The sequence below is a fragment of the Hemicordylus capensis genome, chromosome 4 (genome assembly GCF_027244095.1).
Source record: "Hemicordylus capensis ecotype Gifberg chromosome 4, rHemCap1.1.pri, whole genome shotgun sequence".
NCBI lineage: Eukaryota > Metazoa > Chordata > Lepidosauria > Squamata > Cordylidae > Hemicordylus > Hemicordylus capensis.
The window spans coordinates 246,757,356-246,770,965 of NC_069660.1; the positions used below are offsets into that span (position 1 = coordinate 246,757,356).

The following is a 13,610-nucleotide window of genomic DNA, read 5'->3' on the forward strand; positions in this document are numbered from 1 at the left end:
AGAGAGAATGGGAATATTTTTATATGATCCCCACTGCACGTTAAGGTCATCTGGGGAGGTCCGTCTCCAGTGACCACCGGTTCGTTTGGTGGCGACTCAGAGGCGGGCCTTCTCTGTAGCTGCTCCTGGGCTGTGGAATGCACTCCCAGCAGAAATTCGTAATCTTAATTCTTTACTGTCCTTCAAGAGAGCCCTTAAAACCCATCTGTTTGGCCTGGCCTTTCAGGGTTTTTAATTAGTTTTAATTGTTTTAATGTTAACCTGGTTTTCAGGGTTTTAATTGTTTTGATAGTTTAATTGTTTTTTTAGCTGTTTTAAAATTGGTGTTTATATTTGTATTTCTGTTTTAATTGTTTTTAATGATTTCTGTTTTTTAATTGTAAACTGCCCTGAGCCAGCTCGGAAGGGCGGTATAAAAATCGACTAAATAAATAAATAAATAAATAAATAAATAAGCAAGCATGCCATTCTGGGCTCCTTGGAGGGAAAGTGGGATAAAAATATAAGTAAATAAATCCCACTGAGTTAAGTTAGGCTTGTTCTCAAGTAAGTGTGCGTAAGACTGCAGCCTACAAGGATATTTCAGGTTAGAAAAAGAGAAGTTAACATTATGAGCAGTTTAGAAAAGTGAGCAGGGAATAGTTGCAGTATTATATTTCAAGCTAAGTAGCAACTAGCTCATCAAAGAGTTTACAAATAAAAGGAAAGTTGCAACCCAGCCAGATGTTTAAACAAACGAAGATAATAGAAGAATTTGTATATTGTAGTTTGTGATGATCAATGGTAGGATTGAGTACAAAAGAAACAGAAAGGTGTGCTGTGATGTTTGACATAGAATTGTGATATAGATAGATCACATGTTAACTCCATGATCTCATAAAATCATGCCCAAATCAGCTGTTGCTTGCATGGTTCCACTATCTTTACACTCACCACAAACTTGACATCTGATGGAATCAGGCATTTTTAACACATACTGTACCTATTGTCTGTTTACAATTCTAAATAAATAATTGCAGGCTGCAATTTTAATCCTTAATTAAGTTAAATATTAATATTGTTAAATGAATGAGACTGTGTCAAGAACAGCCTGTATGGAGTTAGTTGTGACTAAGTCCATTGATCTCAATGGTGTGTCTAATTAGGTTTAGGCTGTAAATCTGTTTGGCTTGGAGTGTTCTCAAACTACAATACTGTACACACTTATGTAGGAGTCTCATTCAACTCAACTTGAGTGAAATGGAATTTACTTCTAAATAGATATGCTGAGGATTTAGGCCTGTGCAAACATTTGGCATTGAAGCTGAATCAATTACACCTTGCCCCTGATCCCATGCAGAGGCAGCTGTTCCCAGTACTTACCTCCATGCAGAGTTGTCCTCTGCACAGCACCAGGGAGGGCCCTTAAATCTACAGGCAGTCCCAGTGACCCCATAGCAGTAACGGACAGCACACATGGAGTGCTGAAAAACACAGTGGTTCCTAATGCTTTCCTCATTGAGCTCTGTGGCTGTGGGTCCTTTTTACAGCCTCCCTTATGCTGTGCAGAGGACTGCTCTGTGCAGAAGTAAGCACAGCTACAGGTAAGGTACAAATGATTTGGCTTTGAGACCAACTCTTTGCACAGGCCTAAAAGGATTGTGCTACACATGCATTTTACAGTATAAACGTTAGGCTGCACTTAAAAACTTGATTACTAGGAAGTAAGCCCCGTTGAACACAATGGGACTTACTGCTTCCATACATAGGACTGTGCTGTAAAACCAATTTTAACTATTGTGGCTGCTGATAAGGAGATTGTTTTTCAGGGTGGTGTGGAGACCTCAACCTCCTGAGAATTACAGTTGCTTTGGTTCCTTCAGTGCTGAACTTGTGCAGCCAGTTTACTGAGCTGTTACTTTCACAAGACTTGGGAGAGCTGTGCATAAGCCACTCTCGTGGAGACAAGGTTTATAGGAATCATACTTTGACTTGAGTCTAGCAGTCTTCCAAGATGGTCACATGGGAACTTCCTCCTATGTGAACTACCTTTAAGAATAGCTTTATTGGTTTGGAGAAAGAGATGGAAGTGTAAGGTTGTCTCTCACTTTCTGTTTCATGTGTTCAAGAGAGAAAGGGAAGTGCAAGATTGCCTCACATACTTAGTGTTTTCTAAGTTCCTCTATCACATCCAAAATAGAATGGCTGGGATCCTGACTGAGTTTCTCAATAGTACTTACTCAGGGACAGTAGATGCTGAATGACAATAGCCTTCGCCTTTGCAAATCCCAGGGGAAAAATGTAAGAAGGAGAAAGCCCCATGCCCAACATTTTATTGGTGACCATGGGTTAGGGAAGGTGTCTCTCCATATACATTGGACGTATAGAGGTCGCTGAGGGTCCAAACAAAGTTTAAGCTAGTGTATCAATGAGGCCCCCCAAGCTAAACAGGAGATTGGATAGGAACTGGTCTCCAAACATAATGCAGCATAAGAAACACATTTGAGGACTCTATAAAAATAGCTCTAAGGAATCTAGACTGGATCAATTTGATATCCGGATAGACCCCTTGGATCTAGATAGCGACTCCAAAGAGCATTTGAGCCACAATCTTGGCTTGAAACACTCGCAAGGCCATAGGTATAAATTGGCTGCCTTTTCCATTAAAAAAGCGCAAAAAGGCATATAGTGTGTTACAAACCAGGAAGATAGCATGTAGCCGCTGCGATTTCCAGTTCAGATTTGATTGAAAATAAATCCCAAGATATTTGAGCTTGGTGGCCTTTTCTATACTGGTCTGGTTGATCCTCCATTTATAAACTTTCCTAGAACTCGAAAACACCAAGACCTTTGATTTCTCAAAGTTAATGGAAAGTTTATCTGTATTACAATAGTAGGCAAACGCCTCCAAAAGTTTCATTAAACCAAGCCGAGACTGAGATAAAAGCACAGTGTCATCAGCATATAACAACACCCTGTACTCGTAACAGGATGTACTCGTTGTGTACTCGTAAATCTGCCAATTTAGATGGGCATCCACCTTTCCCAAAACCTGAACCAGGTCATTAATAAATAAATTAAACTGTGCAGGTGCCAGCAGACAACCTTGTCTGACTCCTCGGGTGGTAGGAATATGCTCAGTTAAAGCCCCTGAGGGATCATATCTAACTTGGATTGTGGAGTTGGCATAAAGTTGTCTGATTAGGAATAAGAGCCTTTTATCAATAGCTGTTTCACTAAGTTTAGCCCATAGTAGCTCTCTTGGTATGGAATCAAAAGCAGCTCGCAAGTCTATGAATATGACAAAGAGTTTACCTTTAGAGGCCTTTGTGTACGTGCATGCTAAATGGTATAATACCATTCAGTGATCTAGCGTCGAATGGCCAGCTCGGGTCCTAAAATATGATGCTCCAACATCCAACCCTGCAGCTTATCCAGAAGATAGCAGCTGTAAAGTTTGCCTATCACCAATAACAAGCTAATGGGTCTATGGTTGGAAGGGGCGGGGTGAGAGCCATGTTTATAGATTGGAACCACAATGGCCTCACTCCAGGAGGAGGAAATTACACCTGTGTTATTAATCGTGGTAAACAAACTGGCTAGGACATGAGCCCACCAATCAAGGTTGCCTAATACTGTCTTTGGGAAAATGAGATCAGAACCAGGCACTTTCCTTTTCTTTAGACCCTTAACTAGATTAACTATATCATCCGATGTAAGAGGTGGCCACAAGGGCGCCCCAAGGCGCACCCCTACCCAAAGTGGCCGAAGCTCCATTGAAGAGAGCATGAAAATGGGCGCCCCAACCATGGGTGGGAACCGCAGAAAGCACTCAAGGATAGGTAGAACCTGAAATAATGTGCCAGAAGGCACCACTGTCTTTATTGTGAGTGGCCAAAATTAATCTCCTCCAGATATTTTCCTGTGCCTGGGACTTGGCAGACCTCACACATTTTTATAAGCTTTCTTGGTTGTACAATATTCTGGAGGAAGCACTTGGTTGGAACCAGCTCTATATTCCCTATATATGCCCCTCAGCCTGGCAAGCAAATCCCTGCACAGAAAGTTGAACCACTCATTAGAGTCGTTCATCCTACCTCTCTTAGAAGAGTGCAGTTTACCTGTAGTCAAGATATTTTGCGAGACCTCATCCTCAAGCTTCTCATAACAGGAGATTGCTAGCACTCCTGGCGGGGCCTGCATGACAGAGTTATATGCCAGCTGCAGAGGAATACAAGGTATTCAATGCCCTTTCCACATCAGATGATCATTTTACCTTCCATCCCGTTTTAGTAGGGAAGGATTCAACTGAGCAAGGAATAAAACAGTCTTCCCTAGATCATGGTACATCAAGGCAAAAAAGAAGGGGCAGGTGATCTCTAAAAGCTTGATCACCCACTTCAAACACTATGACCCGATTAAGCATTTGATTTTATGGTAGTTTTAGTTTATCTGTATATGTATAGTTATATTTACTCTACTTACTGTAATTCTGAATGGTTGTGTTATTGTCACTTTTGTTTCTGTTTGGCCTACGGCTGCAATAAAAAAACTAACTAACTAATACTCAGGGATAGGGATGTGCTCGAAACGTGATTCAGTGTCCGAATCACAGCACGATCCTTTTAAAACCGAGCCCCTTTAACACAGAGGAAAGCAGGTCCATACGTGCTGCTACTCCACTCGCCACCACTTCCATTATTGCAGCGCTCCCCCGCCCCAGCTACTATCGTGCACCAGCTGGCATGCACATGTACTCTACGCATATGTGGTGGTCCTTTGCATAATCAGCATAGTTACTGACCACACAAATAACTACCACGGAGGCCATGTGCATGCCAGTGTCAGGCAGGGGCAGCTGGAAGACACCCCGCTGGCGTGCAATCATGGCTGGGGTGGGGGAGCACCACGATAATGGAAGTGGTGGTGAGTGGAGGAGCAGGTATGAACTTGCTTTTCTCCTTGTTAAAGGGGCTGTGGAAGCCCTCGATTTTAAAGGGATTGTGCTGCGATTCAGACACTGAATTACGTTTTGGCACATACCTACTCAGGGAACAGTTTAAATATTTCAGTAGAACTTCCTCCAGTAAATTTAGTCAGGATATCATTCATAGTTTGCATCTCCCCCTATGGTGAGGTGTATGAACTCAAGAGTACATCTTGCCATGGAGGAGATGAGAAAGCATAGCAAACAAGAAGTGTGTATATCTGAAACTACTCTTGGGGAGTGTAAATGTGTTTAATAGCACAACCTTAAATACTATAAACAGCCATCTCTTTAGACTACATTTCTTAGCTGTCTCCAGAAATATGAATCCCATGAAATTTAATGCAGCTTGCTCTGCATGTTTTTTAATTGTAGGTTTATAAACCTGCTGTCATGTTCAGTAAAACTGCAAAGAAGCAGGGGCGTAACTACTATTAGGCAAGGGGAGGCAGCTGCCTGGGGGCCCCCACGCCTCGAGGGCCCCCCCAGAGGCAAGTCACATGTGAAGTGAGTGTGTGTGTATCAGCGAGGGGCCCATTTTAAAATTTTGTCTCTGGGCCCACTCCAGCCTTGTTACGCCCCTGCGAAGAAGCTATAGCGTTCCTCATCCTATTTTCACAATTGTGTGCATAGACTATAAAAGTATTGCATATTTTCTCAGAAGGCACTTCAGCATTCAATACCTTGTATAGGAAGAGGTATTGGGAATATGTAAAGTGATGTATAAGTAAAGTGATGAATAAGTAAAGTGATGCACATTGGGATGAAAAACCCCAACTTCAAGTATATGCTGATGGGATCCGAGCTGTCGGTGACGGACCAGGAGAGGGATCTTGAGGTTGTGGTTGACAGCTCGTTGAAAGTGTCGACTCAATGTGCGGCAGCTGTGAAAAAGGCAAATTCCATGCTAGGGATCATTAGGAAGGGGATTGAAAATAAAACGGCTAACATTATAATGCCCTTATACAAAACTATGGTGCGACCACACTTGGAGTACTGCGTACAGTTCTGGTCACCACATCTTAAAAAGGACATTGTTGAACTGGAGAAGGTACAGAAAAGGGCAACCAAGATGATCAGGGGACTAGAGCACCTTTCCTATGAGGCAAGACTACAACAACTGGGGCTTTTTAGTTTAGAAAAAAGACGACTGCGGGGAGACATGATAGAGGTCTATAAAATCATGCATGGTGTGGAGGAAGTGGAGAGAGAGAGATTCTTTTCCCTCTCACACAAGACTAGAACCAGGGGTCACTCCATGAAATTGATTGCCAGGAGGTCTAGGACCAACAAACGGAAGTACTTTTTCACACAACGTGTGATCCACTTGTGGAACGCTCTGCCTCAGGATGTGGTGACAGCCAACAACCTGGATGGCTTTAAGAGGGGTTTGGATGACTTCATGGAGCAGAGGTCTATCAATGGCTACTAGTCGGAGGGCTGTAGGCCACCTCCTGCCTCAAGGGCAGGGTGCCTCTGAGTACCAGTTGCAGGGGAGTAATGGCAGGTGAGAGGGCATGCCCTCAACTCCTGACTGTAGGTTCCCAATGGCATCTGGTGGGCCACTGTGTGAAACAGGATGCTGGACTAGATGGGCCTTGGGCCTGATCCAGCAGGGCTGTTGTTATGTTCTTATGTTCTTAATATGCCTCCCTATATTTGAACTATAGATCAGTGTCAATGGGCTCAGTCACTTCTCTCTCAGCCTAACCTACTTCACAGGGTTGTTGTGAGGAGAAACTTAACTATGTACATTGCTCTGTGCTCCTTGGAAGAAGAGTGGAATACAAATGTTTAAAAAAATCAGATAATCAGATATTTCATATATCTGAGCTTTCAGTTTCAACTAAAGCAGCCATCCAAATGTGGAAAACAAAGAACAGTCTTTTCTTCACATAAAACTTCTATAAATAATAAAATATAAGCTGCTAGTTCTTCATACAATTGTAATTGTATGAAGAACAGCTGATAATTGTATTATTTATAGAAGTTTTATGTGAAAAAGACTTTTTTTTGTTTTCCATTTGGATGGCAAAAGAGGCAGAACATGGATCACTTCATGGAAAACTTGTGGGCAGTGATAGCTTACCTGGAACCTAAGCCTGTAACTGGGATATACCAGACAAATACAAAAGTATATGTTTTTATTCAGTTTCTCAAATGAACCAGTTATATGTACTAAATAATAATAGTACTATGTACTAATTTTAGCCTTCAAAGAGTGAGCAATGGGGATGGGGGAAGAAATGTTTAGTTTCTTGTTTTATTGGATTAAAAAAAATTAAGACAATGAAATATTTGTTGATAGTAAGATGTTAATTTAGTTCTTTGAACAAAAATTCAAAAAAGAATACTATTCTTTTTCCTAGAGAAATCTGAGAATCTAGATATGTCTTATTTCAGGAGATAACAGAAATTACCAAAGGAATTGGAATTGGGAAAATGGCTTCTAGGGGGAAAGGCATGGCTGTCAGAGGTTGAAGCCCTTGTATCCCTTGTGTTAGAAATTAAGCACGTGCGATGTAGGGCCCTAGTTGGCCTCTTCATGTGTAGTGTTAACAGACCTGTGGCACAATTACTCAAGCTGCTGATGCTGACATAAAATATTTGTGAGTGGGGTGGTGGTGTGTGTGGCAAAATGCATTTAAATGTGACAGGGCGTGTTGGAATCCTGTAAGCACTTTCTCCATGGCTCATCAGGCATCATGTCAACTTTGGCTCACAGCCAAAAAAAGCCCACAGTTGCTTTCAAGAATATTTTTGGGTGGTTGCTGGGCTTACAGGTTGCCTGGGATAATATAAAGGCCCAGATTATATGAACAATGTACAAACTTGTGCTTTTGCATAAGAGCAACACCTGCAAGGAGGAAGCAGACATGATTGTGGCCATGGATAAAATGTTTTTACCCGCTTAAAGTTATGCCTCCCAGTTCATTCACATACTGAATTAGTGAGTCATCATTTAGTGACCCAAATAAGTGCTCTGCCACATGGAAACACTACATGACAATGTCCCAATGCATGAGGTATGTGTCTTTAAATCTGATGACCAGCACAAGGAAAATATATACAGGTAAGAATTTTTTCTGTGACTGCTGTTACATCTATTTTGCTCCTGCAGCCACTGTGATAGATCAGCTGCAACATCTCTTCTTTGCAACACCATATCCACGCAGATTTCAGAGGCTGCACATATACAGCTATGACATGTGGACATGTTTGTTTATACAGTTACAGCCTCTACAAAGTCCTGGCTGGGTCCTAAGCTGGCCAGTGATTCTGTACATTTATGTTTGGGCAGCTCCTCTAGTAACATGTGAGAGCTGCTTTTATCATATGGATCATCTTGATTGCATGGTTTCATTGCCACTGATGGCTGTCGCCAAGAATAAGCAGGGATTTTAAGCCATATACCTAGAATGTCTTTATTTAAGGCATTTATTACCCAGCCTTTCCATATATAGATAGATATAAAATCCTCAAGGTTACTTACAACAAATTGAACAAGAATTGCTTACAGAAAAAAGTACTCATGCCAGTTTATCAAATGACACCAATGCTTTTTTTTTTACAGTTTCTCTATCATGACCAGGCTCAAACTATCATACTGCTGGGGGAAAGTTGAAGGAAAGAGAAGAAGAGGACGACCAGCAGCAAGGTGGATGGACTCGATTACGACAGCAATGAATGCATCACTGTGAGACCTTAAAAGGCCAAGTTGAAGACAGATCATCCTGGAGAGAATCTATGTATTGTGGTCGCTAAGAGTCAACACCAACTTGACGGCACTTAATCAATCAGTCTACCATAACACTGGCATTGAGGTTAAAGATTTTGTGTACTTCAAAGGCATTTCTATACCTATAGCTCCAGAAACTGTGTCAGCAAAGGATACGGTATCTGAAGGGTTCTCAAACTTGGGTCCCCATATGCTGTTAAGCCTACAACTCCCATGATCCCTGGGCACAATGGTTATTGTGGATGGTGAATCCCTGCCTGCATCTGTAACTCTTTTACTTCACAGTTCTATTTCCCATTCGTCTTTAAGCTTCCTCCTTTTTACTTCACCCTCTCTCTGTTCCCAGTCCCCTCTGATTATCAGAGCTGTGAATATCCCAGACCTCCGACAGTTTCTCCGCGATCGCGCTTCTTTTATCCGCCCCACGCCCCGCTTTTATCTTTAAAAGGAGAGGTCAAGAGGGGTCGCCTGAGACGGGCAACGGCTTCAGTGTTGATAGGGCGCATGCGTAACGTTCTTTCTTGCGCATGCTCTCGTTGGTTTGCCTTTTTATACCTCCGCCGAGGTCTCTGTCTCGAGTTTTCCGGGGGGATCAGCCCAGCCCTGTCTTCCTGCGCCTCAATGGCGGCGAATGACCCGGAAACGGCCGAAAGACAGGTGAATACGTGGCTCCCTGCTGCTGAGAAAGCAGAGGTTGATTGTGGAGAATGATTTCCATGCCTTTTATGCGAGCGCTTGCTTCAGATTGATAGGAGGGGATGGAAAGAGTTAATTATGGAAATGAGGCGCTTTGCATTCACTTGCTTAGGGCTTGGAGGTGGCGTATGTTCACATACCTTAAGAACAAAAACACAGCTTTGCGGAGTCGGTCAGACAGACAAAAGCTCCATCAGGTCTAGCATCTTGTTTCTAGCAGTGCCAATGAGGTGCTTCTGCTGTGAGGAAACCCACAGTAGGGACTGAAGGCAACCGCCCTCTGCTGCTGCTTGCCTCTGTGGCTCATAGACAATGATACTCTTCATGAATTTTCCTTATCCCCATTTAAAAGTTATCTAAGCCAGTGGTCATCTCCATGTCCTGTGATGAACTCCATAAAATCTGAGGTACTGTGTTGCACAAAGTTTTGTAAATGTGGAATCCCATTCTGTTTGTCCTAGAGATTCAATGACAAATATTTATATACCGCTTTTCAACAAATGTTCCCAAAGTGGGATGGATGGATGGATGGATAGATAGATAGAAATAGGCTCCCTGTCCCCAAAGGGCTCACAATCTAAAAAAGAAACAGGATAGGCAACAGCCACTGCAGGGATGCTGTGCTGGGGATGCTCTCCCCCGCTACATAAAGAGAATCACCACTTTTAAAAGGCACCTCTTCTGTTCATTTAGTAGGGATGATCCCATGGTGGCCTTGATGACTGGTTTGTCTTCCTTCTCTCTCAGTGGAGAGGGGGAAAAACACCAAAACATACTCTCATTATCTATAATCTGAGCTGGCATAGTGGCAAAGAGTGTGAACTCTGAATCAATATTGCCTCTGTCATGTACTGACTGAATAGTCTTGGGTAACTGTTCTCTCTCTCAGTTTCAATCCTCCAATGGTGATCTTAGTTCTGACCTACCTTACAGGATTGTTGTAAGGATTACTGTGATGATGTATGTGAAGTGCTATTTTAATGATAAATATTAATAAGTAATTTGGTAGATGACATAATGTATAAACAGAAAATTGTTGCCAGTGTTGGGTCTAAAGTAACAAGGCTGCTGAAATAAAGAGCTGTACTTTCTTGCATACCTGTTTATCTTATTAGCCTTGATGCAATTGGATAGAAAAACCACCCTGTTTGATGATCAGGACTAGTAGGTCGGTAATTTAAACAACAGCAACGTAGTAATCTGGAGATGATAATATTTTCCAGCACAGAAGAGCTTTTGAAATTATTCCCAAGTGAAACAGATATGAATGTATTTTTCTGGAAAGATCTCTCATGAAAAGATGTATATAATCTTCCTACATAATTGTTTTTTAAAACTCTATGGATTTTAAAGAATGATATACTTCTTTCCATGTATATTCCTTAATAAGAATAATTTCAAAAGTGTCCCTATACAGGAAAGTATTGTGTTGGGAGAGGATATCTGTTCTGTGTGAGCAGTGCTCAGCCATAATTAAGGCCTGTTCATATTCTGGAACTATGGAGTCTTCATTTTTCAAACTTCAATATACTTTATGAAGCTGTAATTATTGATCTAGCTAGGGACATAGGAAGCTGCCATATACTGAGTCAGACCATTGGTCTATTTAGCTCAGTATTGTCTTCACAGATTGCCAGCAGCTTCTCCAAGGTTGCAGGCAGGAATCTCTCTCAGCCCTATCTTGGAGAAGCCAGGGAGGAAACTTGAACCTTCTGCTCTTCCCAGAGCGGCTCCACCTCCTGAGGGGAATATCTTCCAGTGCTCATCGTTCTAGTCTCCCATTCATATGCAACTAGGGCAAACTCTGCTTCACTAAGGGAACAAGTCATGCTTGCTGCCACAAGACTAGCTCTCCTCTCCTAAGAACCATTATATATACCGGGGCATAGCTATAACTGAGCGAAAGGGTTCAAAGAACACGGGCCCCCAGCTCGTGAGGGCCCCCAGCTCCTGAGGGCCCTCCAGCTCAATTTCTTCCCTATTTTCTTCATTATCTCCCACATTCTGGGGGGCTGCCAGAGAGAGGGATGAACACGGGCCTCCTCGCCCCTAGCTACGCCCCTGCCTGATGTTGCATTTGTATGCTATTGCTCCAGGCACCTACAGATCTACTTGCCAACTCAACCACTGCTGAATGCCCCAAGCAAGCCCTCTGACAAGTAGGACTCCCAGCACCACAAAGATCTCCTCACCAAAGGTGTCATTTCCAATGTCATTGGTGAGGAGATAGGGATTCTTTCTGAGCAGTTGGAGATGGCTCCCACTACTTCTTAGCATCTCCATCTTCCAGTGCAAATGGCAGAAGTCCTGCTTCCCTTTGCATGTGTTCCAGAAAAGGATCCAAAGAAAGAGAGGGGATTAGTGGCAACCATAAATATTGGCTGGCTAGTGAGCTAAGCCTAGGTTTGTGGATCCCTAGGTTGCTGCTGTGTTAGAGTGTTAGCCTTCATAGTGATGGGAGGCAATGACTTGCCCATAATAGACTTGTCTGCCTTTTTAACTTGTTCTAAGTTTAACCCTGTGCCTTTGAAATATAAACAGGTAATTTATTTATTTACTATTCAGGGTAGTGAAATCCAAAACAAATTGTGAGGAGCTCCAAAAGGATCTCTATAAACTGGGTGAGTGGGTGATAAAATGGTAAATTTCATCAAACCTAAGCAAGTGTAAAGTGATGCATATTGGGGCAAAAAAACGCAAATTCACAGATACAATGATGGGGTCTGAGCAGTCCATTCATTCATTCATTCATTCGATTTCTATACCGCCCTTCCAAAAATGGCTCAGGGCGGTTTACACAGAGAAATAATAGATAAACTAGCCGACCCTGCACAGAACATCTGTGTGGCACTTTGGGGCCGGCTGTTTCCCCCTCCCTCTTCCTCCTGCCCCGGCCCCGGGTCTCTCCTCTCTTCCCCTTCCCTTTAGCCCTCCTCCCCTCCCATTCCTCCCCCCCACAGAGCCTCAGCGGGTGGCCAAGAAGGGCCCTGCCGCTCACCCACCGTCGCAGTTTTTCCCCTCCCTCCCGTCTGCCTGCCGCTGCCGCAGCTTTTCTCTCCCCCCATCCGCCCACCTGCCACCACTTTTCTCTCCCTCCCCTGTCCGCCTGCCGCTGCCACGGCTTTTCTCTCCCCCCATCTGCCCACCCGCCACCACTTTTCTCTCTCTCCCCCGCTCGCCAGCCGGCCACCGCCACTGCTGCTTTTCTCCCACCCCCACCCGCCTGCTGCCGCTGCTTTTATTTCCCCCCTCCTCTGGCCGGACGCCACCGCCACTTTCTTCCCCCTCTCCTCCTCCTCACTCTGCCAGGCCTCTCACCGGAACTCTCGCAGCGTGTCACGAGAGTTCCACCCCCAAATCCTGGACACACATGCCGGCAAAGAGAATTAATTATATAGATAAGATGGATTCCTGTCCTCAAAGGGCTGACAATCTAAAATGAACCACAGGATAGACAGGAAGTACTGTGCTGGGGGTGGATAGGGCCAGTTACTCTCCCCTTGCTAAATAAAGAGAATCGCCACGTTAAAAGGTGCCTCTTTGCCAAGTTAGCAGGGGTCAGTGACTGACCAGGCCACTATGATCTTGGGGTCGTAGTGGACAGCCCATTGAAAGTATTGTCTCAGTGCTTGGCAGCTATGAAAAAAGGCAAATTTCGTGCTAGGGATCATTAGGAAGGGATTGAAAATAAAAATGCTAATATTATAATGCACTTTTATACAAATCTATTAATGTGTGGCCACATTTGGAGTATTAAAGTTCTGGTCACCATATCTTAAGGACATTGTAGAACTGGAAAAGGTGCAGAAGAGAGCAACCAAGGTGATCAAGGGTCTGGAGCACCTTCCTTATGAGGCAAGGCTATGGCATCTGGGCTTTTTAGTTTGGAAAAGAGGTGAGTATGGGGAGACATAATGGAGGTGTATGTTTGTTCAGTTTTTATACTGCCTTTCATAAGACATCCCAAGAAGGAGTGTGTACAAAACCGGTTTGCCCAGTTCAGTTCAAGACTAGACTTGAACTGAACTGGGCATGTTTGGTTTTGTGCCCCCTGAACATACCCCGGGCTTGTTTCAAATTCAAGCCAGTTCGAGGGTTATAAGTTTAAAATTTTATTTATTTATTTTCCTCAGACTTACCACCGGGTGTGTGTATCTCTGCCATCTCCCGATCCCAGGCTTCTCCCCCTCTAAAACGGGACGTTTTGGC

The 13,610-nt window shown here is 43.4% G+C and overlaps 2 protein-coding genes across 10 annotated transcripts in view; one reads left to right on the forward strand and one right to left on the reverse strand.

Annotated features, from left to right (window-relative positions):
• OSBPL1A (oxysterol binding protein like 1A) overlaps window positions 1–9,105 on the reverse strand; it is a 127,298-nt gene extending 118,193 nt beyond the window's left edge. The window contains exon 1 of the mRNA XM_053242965.1: window positions 9,088–9,105. The gene's annotated coding sequence lies outside the window, so the exon portion shown is untranslated. The remainder of the gene's footprint in view (window positions 1–9,087) is intronic.
• Window positions 9,106–9,214: 109 nt separating this feature from the next.
• Window positions 9,215–13,610, forward strand: part of IMPACT (impact RWD domain protein) — a 44,519-nt gene continuing 40,123 nt past the window's right edge. Inside the window, exons 1-3 of one of the 9 annotated variants that reach the window (XM_053242973.1) lie at window positions 9,310–9,362; window positions 11,967–12,022; window positions 13,182–13,296. In XM_053242973.1, coding sequence (XP_053098948.1) covers window positions 13,265–13,296 — 32 coding nt within the window. In that variant the 5' untranslated portion in view covers window positions 9,310–9,362; window positions 11,967–12,022; window positions 13,182–13,264. Of the gene's footprint in view, window positions 9,363–11,966; window positions 12,023–13,181; window positions 13,297–13,610 lie in introns of those variants that run through there. The other 8 variants (XR_008305587.1, XM_053242972.1, XM_053242970.1 and 5 more) reach the window with 8 other exon arrangements.